Source organism: Oncorhynchus gorbuscha, linkage group LG09 (genome assembly GCF_021184085.1).
Source record: "Oncorhynchus gorbuscha isolate QuinsamMale2020 ecotype Even-year linkage group LG09, OgorEven_v1.0, whole genome shotgun sequence".
Classification (NCBI taxonomy): domain Eukaryota; kingdom Metazoa; phylum Chordata; class Actinopteri; order Salmoniformes; family Salmonidae; genus Oncorhynchus; species Oncorhynchus gorbuscha.
In genome coordinates this window covers 38,306,422-38,326,286 of record NC_060181.1, presented here as the reverse complement: position 1 = coordinate 38,326,286, position 19,865 = coordinate 38,306,422, and the positions used below count along the sequence as shown (strand labels likewise).

At 45.5% G+C, this 19,865-nt stretch overlaps 1 protein-coding gene across 1 annotated transcript; it reads left to right on the top strand.

Moving 5' to 3' along the window:
* Positions 1 to 562: 562 nt before the first annotated feature.
* LOC124043545 (flotillin-1) lies at positions 563 to 18,815 on the top strand. The gene is made up of 13 exons (XM_046362234.1): positions 563 to 699; positions 1,337 to 1,399; positions 1,751 to 1,826; positions 1,964 to 2,054; positions 8,003 to 8,146; positions 10,556 to 10,675; positions 10,823 to 10,918; positions 15,014 to 15,166; positions 15,406 to 15,587; positions 15,836 to 15,881; positions 16,177 to 16,314; positions 16,535 to 16,699; positions 17,327 to 18,815. Exons 2-13 carry the CDS (start codon positions 1,357 to 1,359, stop codon positions 17,345 to 17,347), a joined length of 1,275 nt encoding a protein of 424 aa, XP_046218190.1. The 5' UTR covers positions 563 to 699; positions 1,337 to 1,356; the 3' UTR covers positions 17,348 to 18,815.
* The last annotated feature ends 1,050 nt before the right edge of the window (positions 18,816 to 19,865 follow it).

The window sequence follows — 19,865 nt, the reverse complement described above, 5'->3', positions numbered from 1 at the left end:
GGATAAGAGCGTCTGCTAAATGACTTAAATGTAAATGTAAATGTAAATGTAAAAAAAAATCCCTAGAAAGGCAGGAACCTAGGAGGAAACCTAGAGAGGAACCAGGCTCTGAGGTGTTGTCAGTCCTCTTCTGGCTGTGGCGGTGAAGATTATAAGAGTGCATGGTCCTTAAGGCCAGATCGCTCTTCAAGATGTTAAAATGCTCATAGACGACCAGCAGGGTCAAATAATAATCACAGTGGTTATAGAGGGTGCAACATTTACCTCAGGAGTAAATGTCAGTTGGCCTTTCATTGCAGAGCAGTCAGAGGTTGAGACAGCAGGTGCGGTAGAGAGAGAGGGGCGGGGTCACATCAAATAAACAACAAATAAAAAAGTGCAACTAAAGAGCAGAAATGCAATACTTTTGTTGACCTAGCTAAGTACTTCGATATTGTATCCTAAATACTGAACTATTTCACACTGATCATTGAATGAAATTAAATTCACCACCGCAACACCAGATGGCGACAGCACATTTTGTAATGGGCGTGAGACTATGGATAGACTCTTTTGACGGGAAGGGCTATAACGGTACAAACGCTTCATATATACATACAGTCATTGGACAGACGATAGCAAGAATAACGCTGCTGTATTTTGAGAGCAAAACAAGTATCTATACATTTGCATTCTGCATTAGTTCATTCTGTCAAATTGGTAAGTGATTGGACATACTTCGCCTAATCATTCGATTGATTTGATGCATCTCGGATTGCAATGTATGTAAACAGCAGTGGGGTCTGGCAAAAAGGATAGTGGAATTGGACACATTTGTATCATTTTGTAACGTGTTGCTACACCCTTGCATGTTTTATTTATATCCTATTTGCATGTGTGTTGATACATTTGTTGATACATTTATTAGCTTGTTTTTCTATGTTCTTTATCAGCAAAATGTCCTGTGTGATGATGCGCAACATTTACGCAAATTAAATTAGCTATCAGTGTTGTCTCGAGAACTTTCTCAAGGCTCCTGCCCCCTTGGATTTACATGGAGAATATCACAATAGTTCTAATACTGACTACCAGCTCAAATTCGGATTCAATCTGAATTGAAATATAGAAAACGTTTCGTCACATGTTACATGTAGCTATATGAAATTATTATTAGGCCTACTATATAGATTCCAGTCAAAGCTGTCAAGCATGACTGATGAATGAAGCTAGAAATGTTTGAGCAATAGGCCAATGTAGGACTCTTAAGTAGCCCACTGTCAGGCCCATTGCCAAGCATTGAAGCTTGGTATATGAAATTGTTTAATTCAATTGTGTGTGTTGTTTTTTGTCTTTCTAGAATCTGAGGGAGAAAAAAACATGTTCTACACATGTGGTCCAAATGAGGCTATGGTGGTGTCAGGTCCATTCTCTAATCAATACAATTCTATTCTCCATTTATAAACATATTACATTAAAGAGCTGTAAGATGGTAGTAATACTCGCATGCGTATCTCACCATCCTCTCGCTCTCCTTCTCTTGCTCTTTCGCTCTCTCTCGCTCTCCCTCTCGCTCTCCCTCTCTCACTCTCTCTCTCCCTCTCTCCCTCTCTCGCTCTCTCTCTCCCTCTCTCGCTCTCTCGCTCTCCCTCTCGCTCTCTCTCTCGCTCTCCCTCTCCCTCTCTCGCTCTCGCTCTCTCTCTCGCTCTCCCTCTCGCTCTCCCTCTCCCTCTCTCGCTCTCTTCCTCTCCCTCTCTCGCTCTCTGTTTCTCAGGGCTCTGCCGTTCTCCTCCAGTAATGATTTCTGGAGGCAGAGTGTTTGTGCTTCCCTGTGTTCAGAAGATCCAGAGGTGTGGTCTCTTTTCCTGTTCACGTCTGCAAACACATATATTGGCCGTGCGTTACCATTTGCCATTGTTTTGGGATATCATACTACAGCATTGTGGAATGACTATATCTCTCCCTTATTTCCTCTCCTCTCTCCCAGGATCTCCCTGAACACTCTGACGCTGAACGTGAAGAGTGATAAAGTCTACACCCGGCATGGGGTTCCCATCTCGGTCACTGGTATTGCCCAGGTTTGTCTCTCCATCTTTCTCTGTCTCCATTTCTTCCTGAGCCAGTGTAACGGCACTATTCTGTTACATCACCTTTAAGCCTTGTATCAACGACCGCAGCACAGCTGTGCTCAAAAGTTTACCTCCACAGTCAGGTGGGCAATAATGGCCCTAGTTTTGAACACAAATACAAAGGCTCTCTTTAGGTAAGTAGGTATCAAGTAGCTAATTAAAACATGCCAACTGTTTTGCTTATATCATTCATTTATACACGGTGTCATGCAGGTGAAGGAGGACCCAAACGCGACTTAACAGAAACAGAGTTTATTAATGCTCAAAACCGAATAACTGAAATCCTCTAGATAGTAGAGGGGAAAACAACTGGAGAAGCGGCCACAGACTGCAGGTCGCTTCGGGTAGGCGCAGGCCGTAGTCAACTGAGACACCTGCTCACACGCAGCGTCTGAAGAAGGCACAAAACACGACAGGACAGGGTGATACACAATCACGGCAAAAAACACGACAGGACAGGGCGAAACGCAATTACAGCATGGAATACAAAACAAGGAACCGACGGAACAGGAACGGATCACAAAGGAATAAATAGGGAGTCTAATCAGGGGAAAGGATCGGGAACAGGTGTGGAAAGACTAAATGATGATTAGGGGAATAGGAACAGCTGGGAGCAGGAACGGAACGACAGAGAGAAGAGAGAGCGAGAGAGTGAGAGAGGGAGGGGGAGAGAGAAGGATAGAACCAAACAAGACCAGCAGAGGGAAACGAATAGCATGGGGAGCACAGGGACAAGACATGACAATGAATGACAAACATGACAGTACCCCCCCCACTCACCGAGCGCCTCCTGGCGCACTCGAGGAGGAATCCTGGCGGCAACGGAGGAAATCATCGATGAGCGAACGGTCCAGCACGTCCCGAGACGGAACCCAACTCCTCTCCTCAGGACCGTAACCCTCCCAATCCACTAGGTATTGGTGACCCCGTCCCCGAGAACGCATGTCCATAATCTTATGTACCTTGTAAATAGGTGCGCTCTCGACAAGGACGGGAGGGGGGGGAGGGAAGACGAACGGGGGTGCGAAGAAAGGGCTTAACACAGGAGACATGGAAGACAGGATGGACGCGACGAAGATGTCGCGGAAGAAGCAGTCGCACAGCGACAGGATTGACGACCTGGGAGACACGGAACGGACCAATGAACCGCGGAGTCAACTTACGAGAAGCTGTCGTAAGAGGAAGGTTGCGAGTGGAAAGCCACACTCTCTGGCCGCAACAATACCTTGGACTCTTAATCCTGCGTTTATTGGCGGCTCTCACCGTCTGTGCCCTGTAACGGCAAAGTGCAGACCTCACCCTCCTCCAGGTGCGCTCACAACGTTGGACAAACGCTTGAGCGGAGGGAACGCTGGACTCGGCAAGCTGGGATGAGAACAGAGGAGGCTGGTAACCCAGACTACTCTGAAACGGAGATAACCCGGTAGCAGACGAAGGAAGCGAATTGTGAGCGTATTCTGCCCAGGGGAGCTGTTCTGCCCAAGACGCAGGGTTCCTGAAAGAAAGGCTGCGTAGTATGCGACCAATCGTCTGATTGGCCCTCTCTGCTTGACCGTTAGACTGGGGATGAAACCCGGAAGAGAGACTGACGGACGCACCAATCAAACGACAGAACTCCCTCCAAAACTGTGACGTGAATTGCGGACCTCTGTCTGAAACGGCGTCTAACGGGAGGCCATGAATTCTGAATACATTCTCAATAATGATTTGTGCCGTCTCCTTAGCGGAAGGAAGTTTAGCGAGGGAATGAAATGTGCCGCCTTAGAGAACCTATCGACAACCGTCAGAATCACAGTCTTCCCCGCAGACAAAGGCAGACCGGTAATGAAGTCTAAGGCAATGTGAGACCATGGTCGAGAAGGAATGGGGAGCGGTCTGAGACGACCGGCAGGAGGAGAGTTACCCGACTTAGTCTGCGCGCAGTCCGAACAGGCAGCCACGAAACGGCGCGTGTCACGCTCCTGAGTCGGCCACCAAAAGCGCTGGCGAATAGACGCAAGAGTGCCTCGAACACCGGGATGACCCGCTAACTTGGCAGAGTGAGCCCACTGAAGAACAGCCAGACGAGTGGAAACAGGGACGAAAAGGAGGTTACTAGGACAAGCGCGCGGCGACGCAGTGTGCGTGAGTGCTTGCTTAACCTGTCTTTCAATTCCCCAGACTGTTAACCCGACAACACGCCCATAAGGAAGAATCCCCTCGGGATCAGTAGAAGCCACAGAAGAACTAAACAGACGGGATAAGGCATCAGGCTTGGTGTTCTTGCTACCCGGACGGTAAGAAATCACAAACTCGAAACGAGCGAAAAACAACGCCCAACGAGCTTGACGGGCATTAAGTCGTTTGGCAGAACGGATGTACTCAAGGTTCTTATGGTCTGTCCAAACGACAAAAGGAACGGTCGCCCCCTCCAACCACTGTCGCCATTCGCCTAGGGCTAAGCGGATGGCGAGCAGTTCACGGTTACCCACATCATAGTTGCGCTCAGATGGCGACAGGCGATGAGAAAAATAAGCGCAAGGATGAACCTTATCGTCAGACTGGGAGCGCTGGGATAGAATGGCTCCCACGCCTACCTCTGAAGCGTCAACCTCGACAATGAATTGTCTAGTGACGTCAGGAGTAACGAGGATAGGAGCGGACGTAAAACGTTCTTTTAGAAGATCAAAAGCTCCCTGGGCGGAACCGGACCACTTAAAACACGTCTTGACAGAAGTAAGAGCTGTGAGAGGGGCAGCAACTTGACCGAAATTACGAATGAAACGCCGATAGAAATTAGCGAAACCTAAGAAGCGCTGCAACTCGACACGTGACCTTGGAACGGGCCAATCACTGACAGCTTGGACCTTAGCGGAATCCATCTGAATGCCTTCAGCGGAAATAACGGAACCGAGAAAAGTAACGGAGGAGACATGAAAAGAGCACTTCTCAGCCTTTACGTAGAGACAATTCTCTAAAAGGCGCTGTAGAACACGTCGAACGTGCTGAACATGAATCTCGAGTGACGGAGAAAAAATCAGGATATCGTCAAGATAGACAAAAACAAAAATGTTCAGCATGTCTCTCAGAACATCATTAACTAATGCCTGAAAAACAGCTGGCGCATTGGCGAGACCGAACGGCAGAACCCGGTACTCAAAATGCCCTAACGGAGTATTAAACGCCGTTTTCCACTCGTCCCCCTCTCTGATGCGCACGAGATGGTAAGCGTTACGAAGGTCCAACTTAGTAAAGCACCTGGCTCCCTGCAGAATCTCGAAGGCTGATGACATAAGGGGAAGCGGATAACGATTCTTAACCGTTATGTCATTCAGCCCTCGATAATCCACGCAGGGGCGCAGAGTACCTTCCTTCTTCTTAACAAAAAGAACCCCGCCCCGGCCGGAGAGGAAGAAGGCACTATGGTACCGGCGTCAAGAGACACAGACAAATAATCCTCGAGAGCCTTACGTTCGGGAGCCGACAGAGAGTATAGTCTACCTCGAGGAGGAGTGGTCCCCGGAAGGAGATCAATACTACAATCATACGACCGGTGAGGAGGAAGGGAGTTGGCTCGGGACCGACTGAAGACCGTGCGCAGATCATGATATTCCTCCGGCACTCCTGTCAAATCGCCAGGTTCCTCCTGAGAAGTAGGGACAGAAGAAATGGGAGGGATGGCAGACATTAAACACTTCACATGACAAGAAACGTTCCAGGATAGGATAGAATTACTAGACCAATTAATAGAAGGATTATGACATACAAGCCAGGGGTGACCCAAAACAACAGGTGTAAACGGTGAACGGAAAATCAAAAAAGACATAGTCTCACTGTGGTTACCAGATACTGTGAGAGTTAAAGGTAGTGTCTCAAATTTGATACTGGGAAGATGACTACCATCTAAGGCAAACATGGGCGTAGGCCTGTCTAACGGTCTGAAAGGAATGTTATGTTTCCGAGCCCATGCTTCGTCCATGAAACAACCCTCAGCCCCAGAGTCAATCAAAGCACTGCATGTAGCACCCGAACCGGTCCAGCGTAGATGGACCGACATAGTAGTACAAGATCTAGATGAAGGGACCTGAGTAGTAGCGCTCACCAGTAGCCCTCCGCTTACTGATGGGCTCTGGCCTCTTACTGGACATGAAATAACAAAATGTCCAGCAACTCCGCAATAGAGGCACAGGCGGTTGGTGATCCTCTGTTCCCTCTCCTTATTCGAGATGCGAATCCCTCCCAGCTGCGTGGGCTCAGTCTCAAAGCCAGAGGGAGATGGTTGCGATGCGGAGCAGGGAAACACCGTTGATGCGAGCTCTCTTCCACGAGCCCGGTGACGAAGATCTACCCGTCGTTCTATGCGGATGGCGAGAGCAATCAAGGAGTCCACATCTGAAGGAACCTCCCGGGAGAGAATCTCATCCTTAACCACTGCGTGGAGTCCCTCCAGAAAACGAGCGAGCAGCGCCGGCTCGTTCCACTCACTAGAGGCAGCAAGAGTGCGAAACTCAATGGAATAATCCGTTATGGACCGTTCACCTTGGCATAAGGAAGCCAGGGCCCTGGAAGCCTCCTCACCAAAAACTGAACGGTCAAAAACCCGAATCATCTCCTCTTTAAAGTTCTGGAATCTGTTAGAGCAATCAGCCCTTGCCTCCCAGATAGCTGTGCCCCATTCTCGAGCCCGGCCAGTAAGGAGTGAAATGACGAAAGCAACCCGAGCTCTCTCTCTAGAGTATGTGTGGGGTTGGAGAGAGAACACAATCTCACACTGCGTGAGAAAGGAGCGGCACTCAGTGGGCTGCCCGGAGTAGCAAGGTGGGTTATTAACCCTGGGTTCAGGAGGCTCGGCAGGCCAGGGAGTAACAGGTGGCACGAGACGTAGACTCTGGAACTGTCCAGAGAGGTCGGAAACCTGAGCGGCCAGGTTCTCCACGGCATGGCGAGCAGCAGACAATTCCTGCTCGTGTCTGCCGAGCATGGCTCCTTGGATCTCGACGGCAGTGTAACGAGCGTCTGAAGTCGCTGGGTCCATTCTTTGGTCGGTTCCTTCTGTCATGCAGGTGAAGGAGGACCCAAACGCGACTTAACAGAAACAGAGTTTATTAATGCTCAAAACCGAATAACTGAAATCCTCTAGATAGTAGAGGGGAAAACAACTGGAGAAGCGGCCACAGACTGCAGGTCGCCGGGTAGGCGCAGGCCGTAGTCAACTGAGACACCTGCTCACACGCAGCGTCTGAAGAAGGCACAAAACACGACAGGACAGGGTGATACACAATCACGGCAAAAAACACGACAGGACAGGGCGAAACGCAATTACAGCATGGAATACAAAACAAGGAACCGACGGAACAGGAACGGATCACAAAGGAATAAATAGGGAGTCTAATCAGGGGAAAGGATCGGGAACAGGTGTGGAAAGACTAAATGATGATTAGGGGAATAGGAACAGCTGGGAGCAGGAACGGAACGACAGAGAGAAGAGAGAGCGAGAGAGTGAGAGAGGGAGGGGGAGAGAGAAGGATAGAACCAAACAAGACCAGCAGAGGGAAACGAATAGCATGGGGAGCACAGGGACAAGACATGACAATGAATGACAAACATGACACACGGGTCTTAAATTATTAAATACCTCACTCGCTTGTGCTTTGGACAGAACTGAGTAACCTTGCCTGTTGGGAGTGTTAGTACTACTACTACTGCTGTGTAGTCGGGTAGTATACAGCAGATGCTTCTGTTTGTTTAGCAATGTGCACACCTGAGTCATGCTCATTAATCACCAACAACAGACTAAAACAGGGAGGGACTACCTGAACTTGCTCATAAAATGCACATTGTCTGTTTCAAAACATTTAAAAATGTTTTCGGTTGCATGCCCTAATGAACTATTAACCTGTGTGCTCTCCTCCCTCCAGATGAAGATCCAGGGGCAGAACAAGCAGATGCTGGCCGCAGCCTGTCAGATGTTCATGGGGAAGTCGGAGGGCGAGATCGCCCAAATCGCCCTGGAGACGCTGGAGGGTCACCAGAGGGCCATTATTGCCCACCTGACTGTGGAGGTAAACTTGACCTTTTTAGCACAGCCGTGCTGCGGTCGTTGGTCCAAGGCGAAGTCGAGTACCTGCCGAGTACCCAATCACAATGCTTGTTTTGACCAACCTGTTGTAGAACATCTGTTTTGCAAGATGTCACAAACAGATCTGGGATCAGGCTACATTATAGCAGCTCACTCATTTTAGTGCAATATAGAAACATTTTGGCACCATTTGCCTTCTTCACGGTTGCATGAGGTTAACTGGATAGCATTCTTACTGGCCACATCCACAGTTACAGATAAACAAACAGCACATTATAGCATATCACTGATTTCGATGCTTTATAGCCATGACCAAACCCAAGAGCTATGGCCAGAGATACACTCCCCTACCCATTTATTTGGACAGTGAAGCTAAAACTTTTAATTTGGCCCCATACTCCAGCATTTTGGATTTGAGATCAATTGTTTAATATGAGGCGACTGTACATAATGTCACCTTTTATTCGAGGGTATTTTTCTATGTACACCACCGTTCAAAAGTTTGGGGTCACTTAGAAACGTCCTTGTTTTTGAAAGAAAAGCACATTTTTTGTCCATTAAAATAACATCAAATTGTTCAGAAATACAGTGTAGACATTGTTAATGTTGTAAATGACCATTGTAGCTGGAAACAGCTGATTTCTAATGGAATATTTACATAGACGTACAGAGGCCCATTTTCAGCATCCATCACGTTGTGTTAGCTAATCCAAGTTTATCATTTTAAAAGGCTAATTGATCATTAGAAAACCCTTTTGCAATTATGTTAGCACAGCTGAAAACTGTTGTTCTCTGATTAAAGAAGCAATAAAACTGGAATTCTTTAGACTAGTTGAGTATCTGTGGCATCATCGAAGGCCAGCATCCCGGAGTCGCCTCTTCACTTTTGACAATGAGACCTGTGTTTTACGTGTACTATTTAATGAAGCTGCCAGTTTAGGACTTGTGAGGAGTCTGTTTCTCAAACTAGACACTCTAATGTACTTGTCCTCTTGCTCAGTTGTGCACCGGGGCCTCCCACTCCTCTTTCTATTCTGGTTAGGGCCAGTTTGTGCTGTTCTGTGAAGGGAGTAGTACACAGCGCTGTATGAGATCTTCAGTTTCTTGGCAATTTCTCGCTTGGAACAACCTTCATTTCTCAGAACAAGAATAGACCGATGAGTTTCAGAAGAAAGTTATTTGTTTCTAGCCATTTTGAGCCTGTAATCGAACACACAAATGCTGATGCTCCAGATACTCAACTAGTCTAAAGAAGGCCAGTTTTATTGCTTCTTTAATCAGAGAACAACAGTTTGCAGCTGTGCTAACATAATTGCAAACAGGTTTTCTAATGGTCAATTAGCCTTTTAAAATGATAACCTTGGATTAGCTAACACAACGTGCCATTGGAACACAGAAGTGATGGTTGCTGATAAAGGGCCTCTGGACACCTACGTAGATATTCCATAAGAAATCATCAGTTTCCAGCTACAATAGTCAATTACAACATTAACAATGTCTACATTGTATTTCTGATCAATTTGATGTTATTTTAATGGACAGAAAATGTGATTTTCTTTAAAAAATAAGGACATTTCTAAGTGACCCCAAACTTTTGAACCGTAGTATTTGTACCATATGCAAAACAGCACATTGCATACTAGAAATGGCTTGTGACAGACCATAACAAACAGACCAAAACAAACAGATCATAACAAACAGAACACAAACAGACCATAACAAACAGACCATAACAAACAGAACATAAACAGACCATATCAAACAGAACACAAACAGACCATAACAAACAGAACATAAACAGACCATAACAAACAGACCATAACAAACAGACCATAACAAACAGAACATAAACAGACCATATCAAACAGAACACAAACAGACCATAACAAAAAGACCATAACAAACAGACCATAACAAACAGACCATAAACAGACCATAACAAACAGACCATAACAAACAGACCATAAGAAAAAGACCATAACAAACAGACCATAACAAACAGACCATAAACAGACCATAACAAACAGACCATAACAAACAGACCATAACAAACAGAACATAAACAGACCATATCAAACAGAACACAAACAGACCATAACAAAAAGACCATAACAAACAGACCATAAACAGAACATAAGAAACAGACCATAAACAGAACATAAGAAACAGACCATAAACAGACCATAACAAACAGACCATAACAAACAGACCATAACAAACAACAAATCAAACCGTATTATATATTTACAGTCGAACCATAGTCATAGTGAAATCTATTTCTGGCTATGTGTCCAACTACATAGTAGGATGATGGAGAGGGAGCACTGCATATTTTCATTGTCAAACGAAGGTATATCAACATAGGCTCTAACTCTGTTATTTCCCCCATCAGGAGATCTATAGGGACCGCAAGAAGTTCTCGGAGGAGGTGTTCAAGGTGGCCTCGTCTGACCTGGTCAACATGGGCATCAGCGTGGTCAGCTACACGCTCAAAGACGTTCACGATGACCAGGTGTGCTTTCTCTCTCTACTTTCAATGGAGACTCCATTTTTCCGCAGATGCTCCAATAAAAGGTAAATAATGGACACTAGATGGATGCCAGGTAAATAATCGACCCTAAACTAAAAGCATGTTGTCGTCTTCCTCTCTGTGGTTCAGGACTACCTCCACTCCCTGGGGAAGTCCAGGACCGCCCAGGTGCAGAAAGACGCCCGCATCGGAGAGGCCCAGTTCAAGAGGGATGCTGTGATCAGGGTGAGCCACCTCTCCTTTCTCTCTAGTCTCTCATTCTTTCTACCTTCTCTTCCTCAACCCGTTATCCTTTACCTTGCTCTTGTTTATTTCGGAATTCACCATCATATTCTGTTCACCTGATTTAGAATTCCTCACAATCAAATGTCGACCGCATTATCTACCAAGGGAATTATCTTCGATTATAATCACAGCCGTATATATTTCCCCCCAAGCAGACACATCGATGGCTCTGAACGAACTTTATTTGACTCTTTGCAAACTGGAATCCATATATCCTGATGCTGCATTCATTGTAGCTGGGGATTTTAACAAGGCTAATCTGAAAAAAAGACTCCCTAAATTGTGTATCAGCATATCGATTGCGCAACCAGGGCTGGAAAAACCTTGGATCATTGCTATTCTAACTTCCGCGACGCATATGAGGCCCTGCCCCACTCTCCTTTCGGAAAAGCTGACCACGACTCCATTTAGTTGATCCCTGCCTACAGACAGAAACTAAAACAAGAAGCTCCCGCGCTGAGAAGTCTGTTCAACGCTGGTCCGTCCAATCTGATTCCACACTCCAAGACTGCTTCCATCACGTGGACTGGGATATGTTTCGTATTGCATCAAACAACAACATTGACGAATACGCTGATTCGGTGAGCGAGTTCATTAGAATGTGCGTTGAAGATGTCGTTCCCATAGCAACGATTAAAACATTCCCAAACCAGAAACCGTGGATTGATGGCAGCAATCTCGTGAAACTGAAAGCGCGAACCACTGCTTTTAATCAGGGCAAGGTGACCGGAAACATGACCGAATACAAACAGTGTAGCTATTCCCTCAGCAAGGCAATCAAACAAGCTAAGCGTCAGTATAGAGACAAAGTAGAATCTCAATTCAACGGCTCAGACACAAGAGGTATGTGGCAGGGTCTACAGTCAATCACGGATTACAAAAAGAATACCAGCCCCGTCACGGACCAGGATGTCTTGCTCCCAGGCAGACTAAATAACTTTTTTGCCCGCTTTGATGACAATACAGTGCCACTGACACGGCCCGCAACCAAAACATGCGGACTCTCCTTCACTGCAGCCGACGTGAGGAAAACATTTAAACATGTCAACCCTCGTAAGGCTGCAGGCCCAGACGGCATCCCCAGCCGCGCCCTCAGAGCATGCGCAGACCAGCTGGCTGGTGTGTTTACGGACATATTCAATCAATCCCTATCCCAGTCTGTTGTTCCCACATGCTTCAAGCGGGCCACCATTGTTCCTGTTCCCAAGAAAGCTAAGGTAACTGAGCTAAACGACTACCGCCCCGTAGCACTCACTTCTGTCATCATGAAGTGCTTTGAGAGACTAGTCAAGGACCATATCACCTCCACCCTACCTGACAGCCTAGTCCCACTCCAATTTGCTTACCGCTCAAATAGGTCCACAGACGATGCAATCTCAACCACACTGCACACTGCCCTAACCCATCTGGACAAGAGGAATACCTATGTGAGAATGCTGTTCATCGACTACAGCTCGGCATTTAACACCATAGTACCCTCCAAGCTCGTCATCAAGACCTGGGTCTCGACCCCGCCCTGTGCAACTGCGTACTGGACTTCCTGATGGGCCGCCCCCAGGTGGTGAGGGTAGGCAACAACATCTCCACCTCGCTGATCCTCAACACTTGGGCCCCACAAGGGTGCGTTCTGAGCTCTCTCCTGTACTCCCTGTTCACTGCGTGGCCACGCACGCCTCCAACTCAATCATCAAGTTCGCGGACGACACAACAGTCGTAGGCTTGATTATCAACAACGACGAGACGGCCTACAGGGAGGAGGTGAGGGCCCTCGGAGTGTGGTGTCAGGAAAATAACCTCACACTCAACGTCAACAAAACTAAGGAGATGATTGTGGACTTCAGGAAACAGCAGAGGGTACACCCCCCTATCCACATCGATGGAACAGTAGTGGAGAGGGTAGTAAGTTTTAAGTTCCTCGGCGTACACAACACAGACAAACTGAATTGGTCCACCCACACAGACAGAATCGTGAAGAAGGCGCAGCCTCTTCAACCTCAGGAGGCTGAAGAAATTCAGCTTGTCACCAAAAGCACTCACAAACTTCTACAGATGCACAATCGAGAGCATCCTGTCGGGCTGTATCACCGCCTGGTACGGCAACTGCTCCGCCCACAACCGTAAGGCTCTCCAGAGGGTAGTGAGGTCTGCACAACGCATCACCGGGGGCAAACTACCTGCCTTCCAGGATACCTACACCACCCGATGTCACAGGAAGGCCATAAAGATCATCAAGGACAACAACCACCCGAGCCACTGCCTGTTCACCCCGCTAACATCCAGAAGGCGAGGTCAGTACAGGTGCATTAAAGCTGGTATTGAGAGACTGAAAAACAGCTTTTATCTCAAGGCCATCAGACTGTTAAACAGCCACCACTAACATGGAGTGGCTGCTGCCAACACACTGACTCAACTCCAGCCACTTTAATAATGGGAATTGATGGGAAATGATGTAAAATATATCACTAGCCACTTTAAACAATGCTACCTAATATAATGTTTACATACCCTACATTAATCATCTCATATGTATACGTATATACTGTACTCTATATCATCTACTGCATCTTTATGTAATACATGTATCACTAGCCACTTTAACTATGCCACTTTGTTTACATACTCATCTCATATGTATATACTGTACTCAATACCATCTACTGTATCTTGCCTATGCCGCTCTGTACCATCACTCATTCATATATCTTTATGTACATATTATTTATCCCCTTACACTTGTGTCTATAAGGTAATAGTTTTGGAATTGTTAGCTAGATTACTTGTTGGTTATTACTGCATTGTCGGAACTAGAAGCACAAGCATTTCGCCACACTCGCATTAACATCTGCTAACCATGTGTATGTGACAAATAACATTTGATTTGATTTGATATTTTCTTTTGCTTGGTTTTCCTTATCCATTCTTACTTGATTTTTTGGTGGGGTAGACCAACTTGAATATTGCAGATAGATTGTAGTTTCCATCAATGTAATTGTCTGCATCATTTACAATCCCCCATATATATATATATATCTCCTTCCAGACTCACATTAAGCATCTCCAATCTAAAATTACATCTAGAAACGGCTTACTTTTTCGCAACAAAGCATCCTTCACTCATGCTGCCAAACATACTCTCGTAAAACTGACTATCGTACCTATCCTCGACTTCGGCGATGTCATTTATGAAATAGCCTCCTACACTCTACTCAGCAAAGCCCCATATACTATCCACCACTGCGACCTGTATGCTCTCGTTGGCTGGCCCTCGCTTCATATTCGTCGCCAAACCCACTGGCTCCAGGTCATCTATAAGTCTTTGCTAGGTAAAGCCCCGACTCATCTCAGCTCACTGGTCACCATAGCAGCACCCACCCATATCACGCACTCCAGCAGGTATATTTCACTGGTCACACCCAAAGCCAATTCCTACCTTGGCCGCCTTTCCTTCCAGTTCTCTGCTGCCAATGACTGGAAGAACTGCAAAAATCAATGAAGCTGGAGACTCATACCTCCCTCACTAGCTTTAAGCAACAGCTGTCAGAGCAGCTCACAGATCACTGCACCTTTACATAGCCAATCTGTAAACAGCTCATCCAACTACCTCATCCCCATACTGTTATTTATTTGATTTATTTTGCTCCTTTGCACCACAGTATCTCTACTTGCACACTCATCTTCTGCACATCTATCACTCCAGTGTTTAATTGATAAATTGTAATTATTTTACCACTATAGCCTATTTATTTCCTTACCTCATTTGCACACACTGTATATAGACTTTTTCTATTTTATTATTTACTGTACGATTGTTTATCCCATGTGTAATTCTGTGTTGTTGTATGTGTCACACTGCTTTGCTTTATCTTGGCCAGGTCGCAGTTGTAAATGAGAACTTGTTCTCAACTAGCCTACCTGGTTAAATAAAGGTTAAATAAATAGATACATTACTTTTCTCTTTCCTGGTACTCCATCTCAACCTTTCCTTGTCCAAACTCCTCTTGTTTCTTTTTCCCCTCTCTGTGTCTCTCGCTGTAGGAGGCCCATGCCATGCAGGAGAAGATCTCAGCCCAGTATGTAAATGAGATCCAGATGGCCAAGGCTCAGAGGGACTATGAGCTGAAGAAAGCATCCTATGACATCGAAGTCAACACCAAGAAGGCGGAGTCCGAGATGGCCTACCAGCTGCAGGTATGTCCATGATATTACGCTAAGACACGGATGTATTGTACTGCACACCCAATCTCGTTATTTGTTTGTTCTCAAAATGGAAAGCAGCTCACCAAACCAATTGAAACAAAAAAACACAAAAGTAAAACACGGAATACAAAAAAAAAAAAAACACATAGAGATCAAACATAACCTCTTAAAAATGGTCACAAAGATCGCCACTGAGATCTTGGTCTTACCGTTTGAACCCTCCCTGTCAGGTGGCCAAGACCAAGCAGCGCATCGAGGAGGAGAAGATGCAGGTGAAGGTGGTGGAGCGCTCTCAGCAGATCATGCTCCAGGAGCAGGAGATCACCCGCAGGGAGAAGGAGCTGGAGGCCAAGGTCAAGAAGCCCGCTGAGGCCGAGAGATACCGCCTGGAGAAGCTTGCCGAGGCCCAGCGGTGAGTCACGGCCACAGGGTCTCCAAATGACCTTTCACAAATTATATATTGTAGTTTGTGAAAGATGTATTGCGTAGACAATGAAAGTATACTAGATAATTCATGTGTTCTATGGCATATGAGACAGACAACAACAAAAAACACAGATACAAACTATACTGAATATGTACAATGTACTATATCCGTACTGTATACCTCACTGGCCAACCAAGGTGTATGAGATCAAATAAATGTTTCTCTTCCCACAGTGCACAGCTCATCATGGAGGCAGAGGCTGAAGCAGAGTCCATTAGGGTGAGTGAGCATCACATTGTTCGAGATAGATTCTGAAAACGACATTGTTACTGTTCCAAGCTTGTTTTACCCCTAAAAGCAGCTCATTCTTGTGTCTGTGACTCGTATAAGCAGAGAGAACTTTGATGGTAATAGGAGAAGTCCACGTTCACCACACTCAAACCATTTTGCTTGCTCAAATCAATACTACTAAATATTGCAGTCAACTTACGATAAGTTACACTCAAGGAGGCTGGAACAACATAGATTGACCGTCATAACAGAATGTTCTTCTCTTTTTCTCTCTCTCTCACAGATTAAGGGAGATGCGGAGGCCTTTGCTGTGGAGGCGAAGGGGAGAGCCGAGGCGGAGCAGATGGCCAAGAAGGCCGAAGCCTTCCAGCAGTACAAGGAGGGAGCCATGGTGGACATGCTGCTGGAGCAACTACCACTCGTGAGAAACAAACCTTTGAAGAGACAGAGCTCAAATACACATATGAGATGTGGACGTTTAACGATCGCGTAAAATCCTGCATGGAATCGAAGATTTGCATGAAAAAGTCACAACACTGATAGAAAGTTAGTTCGTACACATAGTTGTAGAGCCCCAAATCGGATCACCGGGCATAGAAACTGGACGGACGCCTCTCGTATGTGCCTGTGTCCTCCTCTAGATGGCGGAAGAGATCAGCAGGCCTCTGGCGCAGGCTCACAAGATCACCATGATATCCAGCGGTGGCGGCGAGGTGGGCGCGGCCCAGCTCACAGGGGAGGTGCTAGACATCATGACCCGCCTACCAGCGGCGGTGGAGAAACTGACCGGAATCAACATCTCGCAGGTGAGACGGCCTAACCAACGATGTGCGTGATGTATTATATTACAAGATGACTTCTATTTGTCTGCGTAACAACATTCTCAGTCGGTCTCCAATTAATTATACCAGTTGTTACCCCCCAAAATGATAATAATGATGTTTTATTGTCACATACACCGGAGAGGTGCAGAGAAATGTGTTGTTTTACAAGGTCAGTCATGGTAGTACAGCGCCCTCGGAGCAAATTAGGGTTAAGTGGCTAACTCAAGGATATATCAACAGATCGGGTATTCGAACTAGCGACCTTTCAGCTACTAGCCCAACGCTCTAGAGTTATATTTCACAGGATAGGATATATGAATAACTTGCCAGATAACTGTGACAAACACGCATGTACATGTATAACTCTTCATTTGACGGTTTATGAAGAATGCTAAAGGTTAGTATGTGTCATCGTAAGTACCATGTACAAGATAGCATAGCATGCCGACTGCAGGTTAGTAATGTTTGTATTGTTGGTAAACCTAGTTGGCTAGCTCACTGATCCTATTTTGTGAGTCCTTACTCCTTCATTTTCTCTCTCTCTCCAAACCCCCCCCGCTCTCTGTCTCTCCATCTCCCTCCCTCTCAACCTGTCCCTCCATCTTCTAGGTGGCGACTCGTGTGGGCTGAGGAGAGGCTCCGGGTGCTCAGGTAGACCTATCATCATACCCCTGCCTGGCTGTAGTGTCTGCGTATGTGTCTACTGTCACAGCCTTACCTTCTCTCCTCAAGTACGTTATGCCAACGACCTATCTGTTTCTATGATCAACCCTTTCTATCGATCCCCTCTTCTTTCCATGTGTCTTAGTGCCCCTTTTCTCTGCCTGTCTCACCTTTCACCTCTAACCCGTTTTCTATTTGGCCCTGGATTCCTCCTCCTAACTGCCTGTGTCCACTGCCTTGCTGCCAAGCCCTAAGTGCATCTTAACTGGCGAGTTCAATGCAAGCGCGCAATCAACTCGTCCATCCAGTATTGTCATTCTCAGCGCTCGGTCTTACTCATCAGAAGAAAAGGGGACCTGACCAAATCCATGTTTCAGTCTTTCATTGTTTTTAATGTTACTGGTTGTCGTTTTAGTCTGACAAAATGTAATTGGTTAAGAGAAAATGTCATGGCTCTGTGGGCACTAAGTTTGAGTAACAATGAATGTAAAAAATGTTCACCATTCAAAGTATCCAATATTCTAATCTATACCTGCAAAGGCTCTTTGGTGGGAAAAGTAGTCTGAATAGGCCAGTCAACTTGTTTCTCAATATATTATTATTTTCTATGGATTTCTATCTGTGAAATGTGTGCTTTCCCATTGATGTGTGTCTACAGTCACTGTTACGACACGTAACGTGCGTGTTTTTTGATGTTGTTTTCGCTGTACTTTCTCACACTGAATTATCCTATTTAATCAATATTCGTTAGAAAGGACCTTCTAGTCAAGCAGATTATGTAGCAGTTCTCACAAATGTGACTTGCATTACTTTTGTCCAGAGTGCTAGGGGACTGGTTTACTGCTCTGTTATAGCTGTCAAAAAGTAATATGACCTTATACTCTTGGAATTATTGCACTTCTGCCTAACGCTACGTACTGTAATGTCAAGCTGTACTATTTATGTTAATTGATATGTACTGTTAGCATTGAAGCTACATTATTCTTAATGTGGTCCTCAGATCAACGGAAATAGTAGCTGTGATAAATGAATAATAAAGGGAGTGATTTTCAGTTAGAAAAATGTTGATTGTCGTCAGAAGTAGAAAGAGAGGAGGTGTCATGTAAGAAGAAGAAAGCATCTCTTTTTGGGAACCTTTTGAAGCCCAAACTAAAGCTAGCTGTGTCGTATTGTACTACTAATAGAAATAACTACTAATGGACATAACAGCATGATATACAAGCATTTAGTACATGGCACATACAGAATATACATCCATTGTTGCCCTCAGAACAGCCTAATTTCATTGGGGCATGAACTCCACAAGTTGTTGAAAGCGTTCCACAGGGATGCTGGCCCATGTTGACTCCAGTGTTTACCACAGTTGTGTCAAGTTGGCTGGTGGACCATTCTTGATACACACGGGAAACTGTTGAGTGTGAAAAACCCAGCAGCGTTGCAGTTCTTGACACAAAACGGTGCACCTGGCACCTACTACCATACCTCGTTCAAATGCACTTACATTTTATGTCTTGCCCATTCATTCTCTGAGTGGCACACACACACAATCCATGTCTCAATTGTCTCAAGGCTTAAAAATCCTTCTTCAACCTGTCTCCTACCCTTTATCTACACTGATTGAAGTGGATTTAACGAGTGACATCAATAAGGGATCATAGCTTTCACCTGGATTCACCTGGTCAGTTTATGTCATGGAAAGAGCAGGTGTTCCTAATGTTTTGTATACTCACTGTATTTCATGACACTGCATTTCACCAGAGGGAAGGCAAGTGGTCATTCCTCATCCCCGTATGCATTGGCTGGTGCAATCAAGTTTCCCCTCTGGGGGATTAATAAAGTACTATCTTATCTTATCGTCCAATCAATGTCTCAGATCAGTATGTTCAATGGAAATCATCCAGATAGCATAGCGTGCTAGCCCTGTGTGTCTCATGGCATTGTCGGGTCTAGTGAGATGACTGATTCAGTATAGGAAGTTAGGCTGACTTGCCTTATCCCCCACACACTGTCACCCTTGACCTCATCGTCACCACACAAGATTGCGTCTTATGTACTGATGATGTTACACAGAATAGTCTGTAATGTATTGAATTGTATATTTAATTTAATTGATTTTTTGTTGTATGAAATTTGTCAGGAGCCTGAAGGCATGACCCATAACAGGTACTCCTGCTACGGATAAGTAACCAAACCAGGGACTGAACCAGAGGTTCAAATTATGTCCAAAGCATCAAAATAAGGGATATTTTGGATGTTGTAATTACTGTAGAAATGCATCTACAGTACCTGTTTTAGTGAAGTATTTTAAAATGTGTGTTCAATTTAGCTTAAAACATGTTGTACTGTACTCAAAGATAAGAAAATCATATCTAAAATCAGCTGTTTATGTCAAGTTGTCACATTTATCATACTTTCTTAAAGCTTCTGAGCTCAGCGTCTTGGCCTGGCTTGTCAAAAAGGGTTTACCTTCAGTTGCATCACAAGA

What these genes read in the sequence shown, in the direction of transcription:
- LOC124043545 (XM_046362234.1), top strand. Translation starts at nt 1,357, where the DNA reads ATGTTCTACACATGTGGTCCAAATGAGGCTATGGTGGTGTCAG. An exon ending in AGATGGCCTACCAGCTGCAG is followed by an intron (nt 15,167 to 15,405) that starts GTATGTCCATGA and finishes CCTCCCTGTCAG; the next exon opens with GTGGCCAAGACCAAGCAGCG. An exon ending in TGCTGGAGCAACTACCACTC is followed by an intron (nt 16,315 to 16,534) that starts GTGAGAAACAAA and finishes GTCCTCCTCTAG; the next exon opens with ATGGCGGAAGAGATCAGCAG.